Source organism: Lepidochelys olivacea (assembly GCF_965140295.1).
Source record: "Lepidochelys olivacea isolate rLepOli2 genome assembly, chromosome: 8".
Classification (NCBI taxonomy): Eukaryota; Metazoa; Chordata; order Testudines; family Cheloniidae; genus Lepidochelys; species Lepidochelys olivacea.
Genome location: NC_140418.1, coordinates 9,330,402 through 9,344,319, shown reverse-complemented (window position 1 = coordinate 9,344,319; position 13,918 = coordinate 9,330,402). Strand labels below are relative to the sequence as shown.

Sequence of the window (13,918 nt, the reverse complement as noted above, 5' to 3'; positions counted from 1 at the left end):
ACATAGTACCTGTATAAGGTAACTATGTGAGCAAGAGTTACATCCATTTATGCAATTATCTGTTTTGGACACACATTTTACATAGGTGCAGGTTATAGAAAATTAAGCCCTAATAAAGTTTATTACACCCAAGGACAGAAATAGAGTGCACAGCAATGAATTTTAGTAGTTAATCTTTATTTGCGTTGATCTCATTTTCACTGTTTGTTTTCTCAAGAACATTCATGAGTATTTATTTTTTCTAGTGTTTCCATACTGTGACAAAGTTCCTCCTCTGCCTTGGTGGGTCCTGTGCTTATTGGTGGATTTGCTCGCCTCAGAGGTTCACGGCAGCCCTCAGTTTGGCCACTTTCATAGCTCAAATCTGCCGTTCACTCAGTTAGCCTCATCACTGGCCAGCATGGGGAAAGGAAGAAGAACAATCCCTGCAGTCTCTGTTGATCCACCTAGTGGATCGGGGAACAGGCCAGAGACCTTCCACTCTGGTAGAACCCACAGTCCAGTTCAACTCCTCCGGTATCAAGTAGGGAGTTGGGGGGGATGGAGGGAACCCGGGCCCACCCTCTACCCCGGGTTCCAGCCCAGGGCCCTGTGGATTGCAGCTGTCTACAGTGGCTCCTGTAACAGCTGTGTGACAGCTACAACTTCCTGGGCTATTTCCCCACGGCCTCCTCCCAACACCTTCTTTATTCTCACCACAGAACCTTCCTCCTGATGTCTGATAATGCTTGTACTTCTCAGTCTTCCAGTAGTACGCCTTCTCACTCTCAGCTCCTCGCACGCACACCACAAACTGAAGTGAGCTCCTTTTTAAACCCAGGTGCCCTGATTAACCTGCCTGTCTTAACTTATTCTGGCAGCTTCTTGATTGGCTGCAGGTGTTCTAATCAGCCTGTCTGTATTAATTGTTCCCAGAAAATTCCTGATTGTTCTGGAACCTTCCCTGTTACCTTACCCAGGGAAAAGGAACCTACTTAACCTGGGGCTAATATATCTGCCTTCTATCACTCTCCTGTAGCCATCTGGCCCAACCCTGTCACAATAGTGATACTATTTTTGTATTAAGCTTTGCATTAAATAGGCTCTTTTCCCCACCATGCTATTTTACAGATCAGGCTCTTATTGGATACATTACCAGTTATTTATCCTTTTGGATTATTACCACCAATTATTTATTCTATCTGATTCTTTATTCTTTTTGATTATCAACACAGAGTTGTGACACAGCTTCCTCTATCAGCTAGGAAACAACTTTAGAAAATAAAGCGACCACTGAGACGGTAGAGATAATAGTTAGTTTGTGTGTGTGGTTTTTGGAGGGGGGTGGGGGGGGAGAAAACCTGGATTTGTGCTGGAAATGGCCCACCTTGATTATCATACACATTTTAAAGAGAGTGGTCACTTTGGATGGGCTATTACCAGCAGGAGAGTGAGTTTGTGTGTGGGGGTGCGGAGGGTGAGAAAACCTGAATTTGTGCTGGAAATGGCCCAACTTGATGATCACTTTAGATAAGCTATTACCAGCAGGAGAGTGGGGTGGGAGGAGGTATTGTTTTATGGTCTCTGTGTATATAATGTCTTCTGCAGTTTCCACAGTATGCATCCGATGAAGTGAGCTATAGCTCACGAAAGCTCATGCTCAAATAAATTGGTTAGTCTCTAAGGTGCCACAAGTACTCCTTTTCTTTTTGCGAATACAGACTAAGTTATGGAAACAGAACTACTCTAGGCCAGATGGTATCGAAGGACAGTATGTTTTAGGGACAGGAACAGAGATGCTGCGCAGTGAGTAAGTGCCTTAGAAACCCAGACATCTGATTTATTTGTGAACCACAAACTTTTAGCTTCAGAATCTGATTGCTTAACTGTGCTGCTGAGGCCCCAGAGCCAGGGATTCCCCAGGGACACAACACATTGAGAAATTGGGGCACAAACATATTTCATAACATGGACACTTCTGAATGCACATGGTTTTTATGTAATTGAGAACATCTGTGAATTGCTTTCAGCCTAGTTTTAGTTACATAAGACAACTGCTGCACAATCACTCAGGAGGTTTTGTATTTAACCCATCACCATGATACTCTAGAAAAAAGCAGAGCAGCTCATTGTAGAGTCAGTCCTCATCAATCATTAGACTTCTTTGTGTTTCTCTCTTGACACACAGGATCTCATTTTTTGTTGTCTGTTTGTTTGTGTTTGGGCACCTTTTTAATCTAGCAGAAAAAGGCATAATGAGATCCAATGATTAGAAGCTGAAGCTAGACAAATTCAGACTAGCCAGAAGGTGCAATTTTTAACACTCCAGGTGACTAACCACTGGAACAAGTTACCCAGGTTTGTAGTGGATTCTCCATCACCTGCAGACTTTAAGACAAGACTGGATATCTTTCTTCAATGTACACTATAGTGCAAAGAGAAGCTATGGGTTGGATGCCAACGTTACTAAGTAAGGTTCTCCAGCCTGTGTTCTGTAGGTGGTCAGATAACGGTCATAGTAGTCCCTTCTGGCCTTAATAACAATCTCTTCTGTAGTTCACATAGGCCCTGATCTTGCATTGTGATCTATGCAGGCCATTATGGGTCTCTATTTGGACAGATTGGTGTTTCTGTTCAGAGCCACAAAGCGTTCTCAATCTGGATTCGGGGTCAAAGGGTAGAAACCACATCCAGCACAAGGCTCACACCCCTCTTAGATCATATTTTGAGGACTTGGATGGGAATTTAAATGGTGCCTAAGCCTGGTGTTGATCCTCTGTGCAGGGGATGGCAGGTTAAGCATTTCAAAAGGACCTAAGTAACTTAGGAGCCTAAATCTCCATTTAAAAGTCAATGAAACTTTGACTTGGGCACTTAGGATCCACTTTTGAAAAATAAGTCTTAACGTCCCAATTTATTTAGGAGCCTGAATTGTCAGTTTACCTCAGTCACTGTGACACCAGGTATGTTTATAAAATGACATCCAATCTTAGGAGCCTGATTCTGCTGAGCGCCGAGTGCCACAGCACCTTGTCAGAAGAAGCCCTAAATTTTTTAGCTCCGATTCAGAACTTTCAATAAACATTTAATAAACAATTATCTCTGCATGATGTCACAAAGCATAATATTCCTCATGAGGATGAGAAAAAACACAAAGATCATTCCTACATCTCTTTCCCATGAGACCAGTAAGTGAATTCCTGGTAACCTGGTCTCACCTCTGAGTTATACAGGAGGAGTTTATATAATTTTTAGGGCTGTCAAGCAATTAAAAATATTAATCGTGATTAATTGCACTGTTAAACAACAGTAGAATACCATTGATTTAAATATTTTTGGGTATTTTCTATATTTTCAAATATGTTGATTTCAATTACAACACAGAATACAAAGTGTACAATGCTCACTTTATATTTATTTTTGATTAGAAGTATTTGCACTGTAAAAACCAAAAGAAATAGTATTTTTCAATTCACCTAATACAAGTACTGTAGCGCAATCTCTTTATCATGAAAGTTGAATTTACCAATGTAGAATTATGTACCAAAAAACTTGCATTCAAAAATAAAACAAAGGCAAATTTGAGAGCCTGCAAGTCCACTCAGTCCTACTTCTCGTTCAGCCAACTGGTCAAAACAAATAAATTTGTTTACATTTGCAGGAGATAATGTCACCTGAAAGTGAGAACAGGCATTCTCATGGCACTCTTGTAGCTGTGTTGCAAGATATTTACGTGCCAGATGTGTGAAAGATTCATATGTCCCTTCATGCTTCAACCACCATTCCAGGGGACATGCATCCATGCTAATGAAGGGTTCTGCTTGATAAGAATCCAAAGCAGTGCGGATCGACGCATATTCATTTTCATTATCTGAGTCAGATGCCACCAGCAGAAGGTTGATTTTCTTTTTTGATGGTTCGGGTTCTGTAGTTTCCGCATCAGAGTGTTGCTCTTTTAAGATATCTGAAATTGTGCTCCACACCTCATCCCTTTCAGATTTTGGAAGGCACTTCAGATTCTTAAACCTTGCTGTAGCTATCTTTAGAAATCTCACATTGATACCTTCTTTGCATTTTGTCAAATCTGCAGTGAAAATGTTCTTAAAATGAACATGTGCTGGGTCATCATCCAAGACTGCTGTAACATGAAATATATGGCAGAATGTGGGTAAAACAGAGCAGGAGACATATAATTCTCCCCCAAGGAGTTTAGTCACAAATTTAATTAACACATTATTTTTTTAATGAGCGTCATCAGCATGGAAGCATGTCCTCTGGAATGGTGGCTGAAGCATGAAGGGGCATACAAATGTTTAGCATATCTGGCTTGTAAATACCTTGCAATGCCTGTTCTTACTTTCTGGTGACATTGTAAATAAGAAGAGGGTAGCATTATCTCCCGTAAATGTAATCAAACTTGTTTGTCTTCGCAATTGGCTAAACAAGAAGTAGGATTGAGTTGTAGGCTCTGAAGTTTTACATTGTTTTGTTTTTGAGTGCAGTTATGTAAAAAAAAAAATCTATATTTGTAAATTGCACTTTCACAACAAAGGGATTGCAGTACAGTGTTTGTATGAGGTGAACTGAAAAATACTATTTCTTTTGTTTATTATTTTTACAGTGCAAATATTTGTAATAAAAAATAATATATACTGATTTCAGTTACAACACAGAATATATATGAAACTGTAGAAAAACATAGAATCATAGAATATTAGGGTTGAAAGAGACCTCAGGAGGTCATCTAGTCCAATCCCCTGCTCAAAGCAGGACCAACACCAACTAAATCATCCCAGCCAGGGCTTCGTCAATCCAGGACTTAAAAACCTCTAAGGATGGAGACCCAAAATATTTAATAAATTTTAAATTGGTATCCTATTTTTTAACAGTGTGATTAGAACTGTGATTAATTATGATTAATTTTTTTAATCACGATTAATTTTTCTGAGTTAATGGCGTGGGTTAAAGGTGATTAATTGACAGCCTTAATAATTTTGTTTGTAAATAAAGAAAAAGATAATTCTTCACCCCAAAGATGCTGAAAGACCCTATCACAAAATACCACAATCCACCACTGCGTGGTGACAAGACCCAACAAAGCTTTAAACCCTCTTCTTAAGGTGCACCCGGAATTAGACAATTCTAATAGTCTGCTGGCTCAGTTTAACAGGGGCTCTGTTCTCCCCGTCAGAAACACACCCAAAACACTTCTCCTGCAGAACACAGTTCATTGCAGCAAGTTCCCAAGAATAAGCTTGTGAGGAAACAACAGGGAACTCTGCAGATCAACCATCAATTTCCCTAGAAACTGTTGTGCTAGACAGACAATGATAGCGTATCCTCACAATACACTTCCCACAGACAGTGCTGTGCAGTAACAGAGTAATTACCACACAAGTGTTCCTTTAATTGGGTAATATGGAAAAGCCACTTGGGTGGTATAAAGTTCCCTCCCCTTTTCAGGCTGAAGGTGTCCCAAGGGTCCCTTCACTTTATCCGCTCTTCTCTCCTTCATGTCCCTGCATTGTGATTGCTGCTCGCTCCTCTGGGGGATGGAACCGCTCCCTCTGGATGCCTACTCCCAATACAGCACAGAGGTGTTGGTACAGACTCTACCCTTCCTGCTGAGCACACTGATCCCAGCAACTGCTAACCAAAGTTCACATCTGAATCTCAAGGGCAATAACAATAACACCGTATGCTGCTGGGTATCTGGGCTGCCCTTGTTTTGTTGCAATTTTTTTCAAGGCCTTTGCATCTTTGATTGTGATCTGACGATCGGTGGGAATTTGTTTCTCGGCTCCCCATGCGCAGACTGTGACCAGCTCACATGCTGTCTAGCTAGCAGTAATTAATACTCTTCGTTAAAATGACAATATTAACTATGTGGTACAATCAGAGCAGCGTGGGATATTCTGAGACTCCACAGATGGAGAGTCTGGAGGAAGCCTGGGGTCCTGGATCTTCTGAAAGTGACAGCACCGCTAACAACAACCTCTTCCAGCCTCAAAGGAAAGCCACCAGAATGTAAGAGACTCTCAGTCTGAACACAGCTGTGCAAAGGAGAACATTGTATATTTAATAATCAGGAAGGACCCATATGGGTTTCCTTCGCAAAGTGCCTACCCTGCATTTAAACACAAAAAGAAGATTCCAAGAAACCACACATCAAAGCACCAGACGAGCCATCTTCCAACAGCCAACTCCTAGGTTACTCTCTCTGCGTCAGCCTCTAGGTTTAGAGAGGTGCACGCTAATTTAACAATGTTGAGCGTTCCCAGGCACCTCCAGCAGACATAAGAACTCCAGCTCAGCCTGTGTTTATACACTGCAGGCTAATTAAACCTTTACTCACCTGAGTAAAACATAGTACTGTGGAAAGCACGTGTCTGATGGCACCCACACCACATCATGTCTTATTTCTTGACATATTGAGCCTTCACTTACCATACCTGTAACCAGCGGCTCTGTTCTAGCTAGAGGATTGATCCCATATTTTCAATGATTTACTTCACAGGTTAGAAACAATATGCGTTAGTGTCATTCCCACAACGGGTCATTAATTTCCACACATTATGGCAGAAACGGTTTTCTCTCCTCACTTGGGTTGGTTACCTTTATGCTCAATGAGAAGCAGCCCAGAGCAATTACGAGGGAGTGAGAATAGATCATGGAAAGAATACACAAGAATGGAAGAGACCCTGAGAGGAGAGAAGACGAAACAAACTTATAACACCAGTAACCCTACTGGTACCTCACACTCCTGCATGTGTCTGTTGTATCTACTTGCTGTCTCTCATCATGTACTTGCATTGTAAAGTCTGTAGGGCAGGGACAGTGTCTTTTTCACTATTCATATGGGTACAGTGTCTAGCACAGAGGGGGCACTGATCTCTGACTGACAACTCCAGGTATGACCACAATACAAAGAACAATAGTTGTCTCAAGTGAAACATGGAAGCTGCTGGTATTTCTTTGTTCTCCTTTCTCAAAGAAAAGAAGACCTAATATTGGGAAACCAATACAAAAGTGACCTGGGCTCATAGGACTGAAGGTTCTTAACTAAAGTTTTCATGTCTCCTGACCATAATTATCTGGGGAAGAAAAATGATGCCCAAGACTCAATAGTGATGGCAGAATATTTTCTAAACCTTCACTGCATTACAGTTTGCATTGACAAATATTACACATAGATTTGCTTTCCTTTACCACAGTGGGGTTTGGTTGTGTTTTAGAATCATAGAATATCAGGGTTGGAAGGGACCACAGGTGGTCATTAGTCCAACCCCCTGCTCAAACCAGGACCGATCCCCAATTAAATCATCCCAGCCAAGGCTTTGTCAAGCCTGACCTTAAAAACTTCTAAGGAAGGAGATTCAACCAGTTCCCTAGGTAACGCATTCCAGTGCTTCACCACCCTCCTAGAGCAAAAGTTTTTCCTAATATCCAACCTAAACCTCCCCCACTGCAACTTGAGACCATTACTCCTTGTTCTGTCATCTGCTACCACTGAGAACAGTCTAGAGCCATCCTCAGGTAGTTGAAAGCAGCTATCAAATCCCCCCTCAAAAATAAATGAATGAGTGCTATTGGTACTTACCCTTGGGCCGATGTCCCCTTGTTCACCCTACATGTCACACAAAGCAGCAAGGTACAGCAATTAGAGCTCAAATCTCAGACATGCAAGACAGAGTGGGAGGCAGTAGACTGTGGAATCGTACCCCAGGGGAAATGGAAAGAGCCCCATAGCTTAATTCATTCAAAACCAGGTCGGATAAGGCCTTCAGACAATTTGACAGGGAACAATTCTGCATTGGCAGGAGATGAGCAGAAACTCCAGGTATTTTCCATTTCTAAGGCTCCCACAGCCACTGCCTGTAACCTACATGGAACAATGGTGCCTGGGCTAAGATAGTTTATTGTAACAACTTTTCTAAATCTCAGTGGGAGAGATAGAGCATAACATAGAAATAGGAGAGCACAGCCACTAAGCTATCTGTGCTGCTGGAGAAAAGGATGGCACGTGGATGTATCAGGTTATGTGGGGATCACCAGGAAACTTATCACTTGGAAGAGTTAGCATCTGCTAATTCTTTCCCCCGCTGAAGAGAATGTGACACTATTTCTACCCTGTCATTTCAGAGCATTTCCTGCTGTAACTTTTCCCTTTGCATGGGAAGGTAAAGGGAGAATTTAGCCTTATGGCTCCATGCTCCACTATGAAACAATTAGAAGACAGGACTATACCATATAAGGGTATTCTGAACTAAAAAAATCCCAGTGCCCAGGAAACAATAAGTATTTGCTAATGCAGTGTAGAGGGTTTTTAAAGATGCATTTTGATGAGTTTAGTCTTTACCTTTTCCCCTTTTGGTCCTGGAGGTCCCTGTAAATATAAATGAGAGCAGAATAAAAAAGCTGCATATATAATCAGCACACACATCTTTGTTCCATGTCTTGACTAGAAAGAAGATTCTTTGTTTCACAATTTGATTCCCATTCAACTCTATTTCTCTTTCTTTTTTATTAAGCTACATGTTCTTTTACATAAAAGTTGTATGTCTAATGAAGCATCAATAAGATCAACCATTCTGTTTCCCTCTCATCAGCAGGAAACCCCCAGACTAAAATAACAGAAAAAACATTTTTAATCTGCATTTCAAGCACGCATGATATTGATCTCTACTATAAACAAGACATTGCTTGAGCTATTAAAATCATTTCTAGAAACACATGCTCAGTACGTCATTACAGGTGTGTTATTCCCAATTATACAACTGTTCAAAACATATAAGGAGAGCAGGCTGCTTTCTTTGGCCTATTTGCTGTTCCCTCAAAATAGCTCTGTCTGAGATAGACAGGAAGAGGGAGTTAGAGCCCCAAAGAGCCATGAAAAATGCTCTGATGTGTGTTTCACTCAAGGTTTAAGGCAAAAGAAGAATTTCATTTCCATTCAGCACAGTGAATGGCGTGAGCATTAGCTAAAGCAAGATCTCATGTGCCACAGGGTAGAGAGGAGACAGCAGGTCAAAAGGGAGGTGCAATGGCAGAAGCATTCGCCTACTTGCATTGCAGCCCATTCGCTGCAAGTCTGGCCTCAGGCAATAGTGTTGGCCCCTTACTTTCAAGGGCATTCCATGGACAAGCTCAGGAGCTGCCTGGTCTGAATACAGCCATTTGATGTGCTAGGTTTGCTTTTTCTTTCAGTTTGGTTTTTGCCTCCCCAGAGGAGTCTCTTCCAGCCTTGGGGCTTGCATTGAACTTCCGACCATCAGCATCAACATACGCACAGAGAGAAGAATGGGCCCTGTAGTACATGTTGTATGTGTTTTTGGTTTCTGTTTCTTCTTTTAATTTATGGGTCTTCTTTTGCCTTAGGGTTTTGCTAATTTAAGGCCAGATCCCATTTGGACAGTAGAATGCTCAGCATGTTGCACAACCTGGGCCCCCAGTTTCTTGGGTTTAGATTTTTTTTTTCTTTTTAAACACCGCATTTGCCTTTTCTCTATTCCCATGTGTTCTCTGTAGGGATGGGCAAAAGCCAGAGGGGGTTGGCTTTGCAAAACTAATTCAAGCTATTCACATCCAGTAACCATTCTCACCCTTCTCACTGCCACCAAAGTGTGAGGTGGGTTTGGAGTATGTAAAATGGTTCCAGTCTAAGTCTATTGCTATGTTTTTTTTGGTTTTTTATTTTTTACATTTTAAACATTTATTGAAATTAAAAGCATTAGTGATAGAGAAATTAACATGATTTGGAAAAAGAAAAATCAGATTCACTTGTTCTCCTTTTAGTCCAAGCAAACCTTGTAATTTTAATTTAATTTTTTAAAGAAAAAAATAACCATCAAATGTTTCTCATGGGGGAACAAACGGAGAACAACAAGTATGGGACATGAGCTCCAATTCTGCAGGAGAGTCCATGCCTCTGGAGCCTGTTGCAAGATTGGGGTTATAGCCTATATTTGCTCTACACATGGACATCCTGCTTACAGACATGCATAGATTTTAAGGCCAGAAGCAGCCATTACGATGATCTAGCCTGACATCCGGCCTCTCCATATGCCAGTGGATATTTACTATGTGGACCAAAGGAATTATTGGGCTGTACAAAAAGTAGATCACACTATAATACACGTGGGTTTCACGCCCCTCTCCTCACTCAGAGTCCTATCCTGCAAACATTCAATTCCATGTGTATGCTGACAACAAAGGAGCCCAGGGAAATCTATTCAAAGTTCTTGGCTGAAATTTCCAAGGAGCCAAAGGAAGTTAGGCATTTAGGGCCAAATTTGTAAAGGTATTAAGGTGCCTAAATAGGTGCCGACTGGGATTTTCAAAAGCACCTAAATCCAATGGAAGTTAGGTGCCCAGATGCTTTTGACAATCCCACTAAGCACCTACCTGCAGCTTTTGGCACCTAGCTACCTTTAAAATCTGGCCCTTAGGTCTCTTCAGCCCCTTTGAAAATCCTATCCTTTGTGTCCTGAAAACAGGGCTGGAAAACACACGAGACCTGCCTCTTTCATGAAACTTCTACTCTTTTTTTTCTTTCCAGGTAGGCCAAAAAATACTGAGAACAGCACAGAAAATTAATTTTGTGTGTCTATATATAAAAACATATACCAACTTTTTCAAACATAAAAAAAAGTTCAATTCCGGATTGGTTTGAATTGTGGGCAAAGAGACTCTCGTACTGGTCTAATTGGTTGGTCCACCCCAATTGTTTTCTACTAGTAGTCTTTTTGTTTTTTTTAAATGTAGCAACAGAAATAGAGCATATTTGCAGCTATAATGAAACATTCGCAAAGTGGCTAACAAAATATCTAGAACGACTTTGCATGAATGAAATTAGCCTCTACTAGCTTTCTCAATACAGTCACTTAATGATTTGTAGCTTAAAAAGATTTCAAATGCGGCCCTCTAGTGATCGTGGAAGGAAATGTAGTTTGAAAACAAAATACACACAAGTGACAGTTCTTAAATATCCTTTCTGAAAAAAATCATAACTGACCAACGTTCAATTAGCATGTTATCAAAAGGCTCTGATTTTGTAAAGACAATAAGGAGACATGTACCTGGATTTCCAATAGGCTTCCAAGCAAAAGAAAGAAGTCAAGAAAACATCGCGTAAAAATGGATTCCAGACTGTGCCCCATCCCAATAATTCACAACATGCTACTTCAGTAATCATGCACCCTGAGACCAGCTCCAAACCACTCTGGAGAAATGTACACCCCTATTCAGCAGTGTGTGCATTCAGACAGACTGGTCACTTTTGCAATTAAAAAAATTTATTGACACTTTTTACTCCCATTAGCACCCAGCTAAGAGTGTACACTTGATTTTGTTCCCTCTGATGCATCAGTGGAGTTGTTTCTTAAGTTCCTTACAATCTGTGCAAATGCATGGAAAACAATGGGGTTCATCAGATGTTACTGAGGGCATAATTTGTTTTACTAGAGGAAAGAATCCAACTTTGCTTCCCTACCAATCCCTAGTTGAGTTTATAGGGCTGGCACTTAGAAAGGTACATCTTTTTATTTGTAAACTCAGCACACTGTATATAAAAATGACAGAGAGTCAAAAACCACAGAACTCCAGAATGACAGCGTTACGTTACAGTCACCTTTCAGAGTAAAAGCTCACAGAGGCCCCGATTCTGGACAGATTTACAAAAGTGCTGAATTTTATACACTGTGATTGGTCCCACTGAAGTCACTGGGATTTCACCCAAGTGCTGCAATTTGCCCAGATGCAGGATCAGGGCCTAAACTGGTAAATCCTGAAGTCAGTCTGTGTTACAAAGCACAGAGTGACCTTGCTGTACTGCACTTTGTAATAATCATACTGCAGAGCGCCATTATTACAATATTTGGCTCTGTATGTGTGTCTCTCATGGAGTAACTAGAAATAAACAAATAGTACATTTGACACTTAACGCACTACTTACTGGCTTGCCATCCAAACCAAGGGGCCCCTGAAAAGGGAAGCAAAGATACCAGATTACAAAAGGAGATTAATTTGTGAATGCAGTTATTTCAATCATGCTCTAAAAGAGGCTCTAGATTAGATCTAGTACATTGTTAAGGATATTAATAGATCTTATCACTTTTTCAAGATTCAATAATATTTCTCAAGAGAACAATAAAATAAGGGAGGTCAAGTAATATATAACAGAGAGTATGAAAGGGTGTGAAAAGAAACAAAGGTATGGTGGGAAGAATAAGATGATTCCCTTCAGGCATGGTGCTTAGATCTGTCAGGGATTTTTAAAGCACCCAGCAGAGCAGCACAGAATCCAGGATGGATCCCACATGTGATTCAACTTCAGAACTGGGCCTTTATTTTTCAAAACAATAGGGACAAGAATTTATCATTTACCCAGATTCTATGGGCCACCTATTGCCCTGCATTATTTCCACTGACAGCAACAGGAGTTCGGCTGTGCACAGAGACAACATATAGCATGGTACTTTAGGCCCCGATACTGCACACACATATACACAGATGCTCAGCTTCGCTCACCAGAGTAGTCGCATAAAGTCAGATGCATTAATAAGTGTTTGCAGGATTGGGGCCTTAGCAATCTTAACTATCCTTTAAATCTACCCTTCTAGGATTCCCAAAGGAAATGCACAGTAAGTAACCCGAGTAAAGGTTGATTTATTATTTACAATCACTTCATCCCTTACATGGCTTTTAAATGTCATTAAACATATTAGATCAAATTGTGTCTGTCCCTTGACTGAGTGTACATGAGAAGGGGAGTCCTGAGCACCAGGATACTGCTGCGGTCTAGGAGAACCTGTGCAAAGACACTGACTTTAGTCCTACTACTCCTCAATCAGAGCAGTTGAATAGTTGCAGTAAATCTCTGGAAAGACAGTGCTGTTACCAGCTGGTCTCCTTGCCACCCAGATAACTTCATATCTTAGTCACCTATTAGAGGACAGGCCCAACAAAGAGAATAACAGAAAGCCACTAGTTGTCACCTTCAGCCCCCAATTAAAACCCCTCCAGTGCATCATCAAAGATCTACAACCTATCCTGAAAGATGATCCCTCACTCTCACAGATCTTGGGAGACAGACCAGTCCTCGCTTACAGACAGCCCCCCAACCTGAAGCAAATACTCACCAGCAACCACACAACAAAAACACTAACCCAGGAACCTATCCTTGCAACAAAGCCCGATGCCAACTCTGTCCACATATATTTTGCATCCAATGAAGTGAGCTGTAGCTCACGAAAGCTTATGCTCAAATAAATTTGTTAGTCTCCAAGGTGCCACAAGTACTCCTTATCTTTTTGCGGATACAGACCAACTGGGCTGCACTCTGAAACATATCTATTCAAGTGACAGCATCATAGGACCTAATCACATTAGCCACACCATCAGGGGCTCGTTCACCTGCACATCTACCAATGTGATATATGCCATCATGTACCAGCAATGCCCCTCTGCCATGTACATTGGCCAAACTGGACAGTCTCTATGCAAAAGAATAAACGGACACAAATCTGACATTAGGAATCATAAAATTCAAAAACCAGTATGAGAACACTTCAATCTCTCTAATCACGCAGCGATAGACTTAAAGGTGGCAATTTTGCAACAGAAAAGCTCCAAAAACAGACTCCAAGGAGAAGTTGCTGAACTTGAATTAATATGCAAACTAGATACCATTAACTTAGGTTTGAACAGAGACTGGAAATGGCTCAGTCATTACACTAATTGAATCTATTTCCCCATGTTAAGTATCCTCACACCTTCGTGTCAACTGACTGAAATGGGCCATCTTGATTATCACTTCCAAAGCTTTTTTCCCCCAGCTGATAATCGCTCCTCTTAATTAATTAGCCTCTTACAGTTGGTATGGGTACTTCCACCTTTTCATGTTCTCTGTTTGTATAAATATCTTCTTACTATTAGGTTT

The 13,918-nt window shown here is 41.0% G+C and overlaps 1 protein-coding gene across 1 annotated transcript in view; it reads right to left on the bottom strand.

Annotated features, from left to right (window-relative positions):
- Positions 1–13,918, bottom strand: part of COL23A1 (collagen type XXIII alpha 1 chain) — a 356,401-nt gene that overhangs the window by 39,481 nt on the left and 303,002 nt on the right. Inside the window, exons 5-7 of the mRNA XM_084637721.1 lie at positions 11,933–11,959; positions 8,339–8,365; positions 7,580–7,606 (exon numbers count right to left, since the gene is read on the bottom strand). Coding sequence (XP_084493847.1) covers positions 7,580–7,606; positions 8,339–8,365; positions 11,933–11,959 — 81 coding nt within the window. The remainder of the gene's footprint in view (positions 1–7,579; positions 7,607–8,338; positions 8,366–11,932; positions 11,960–13,918) is intronic.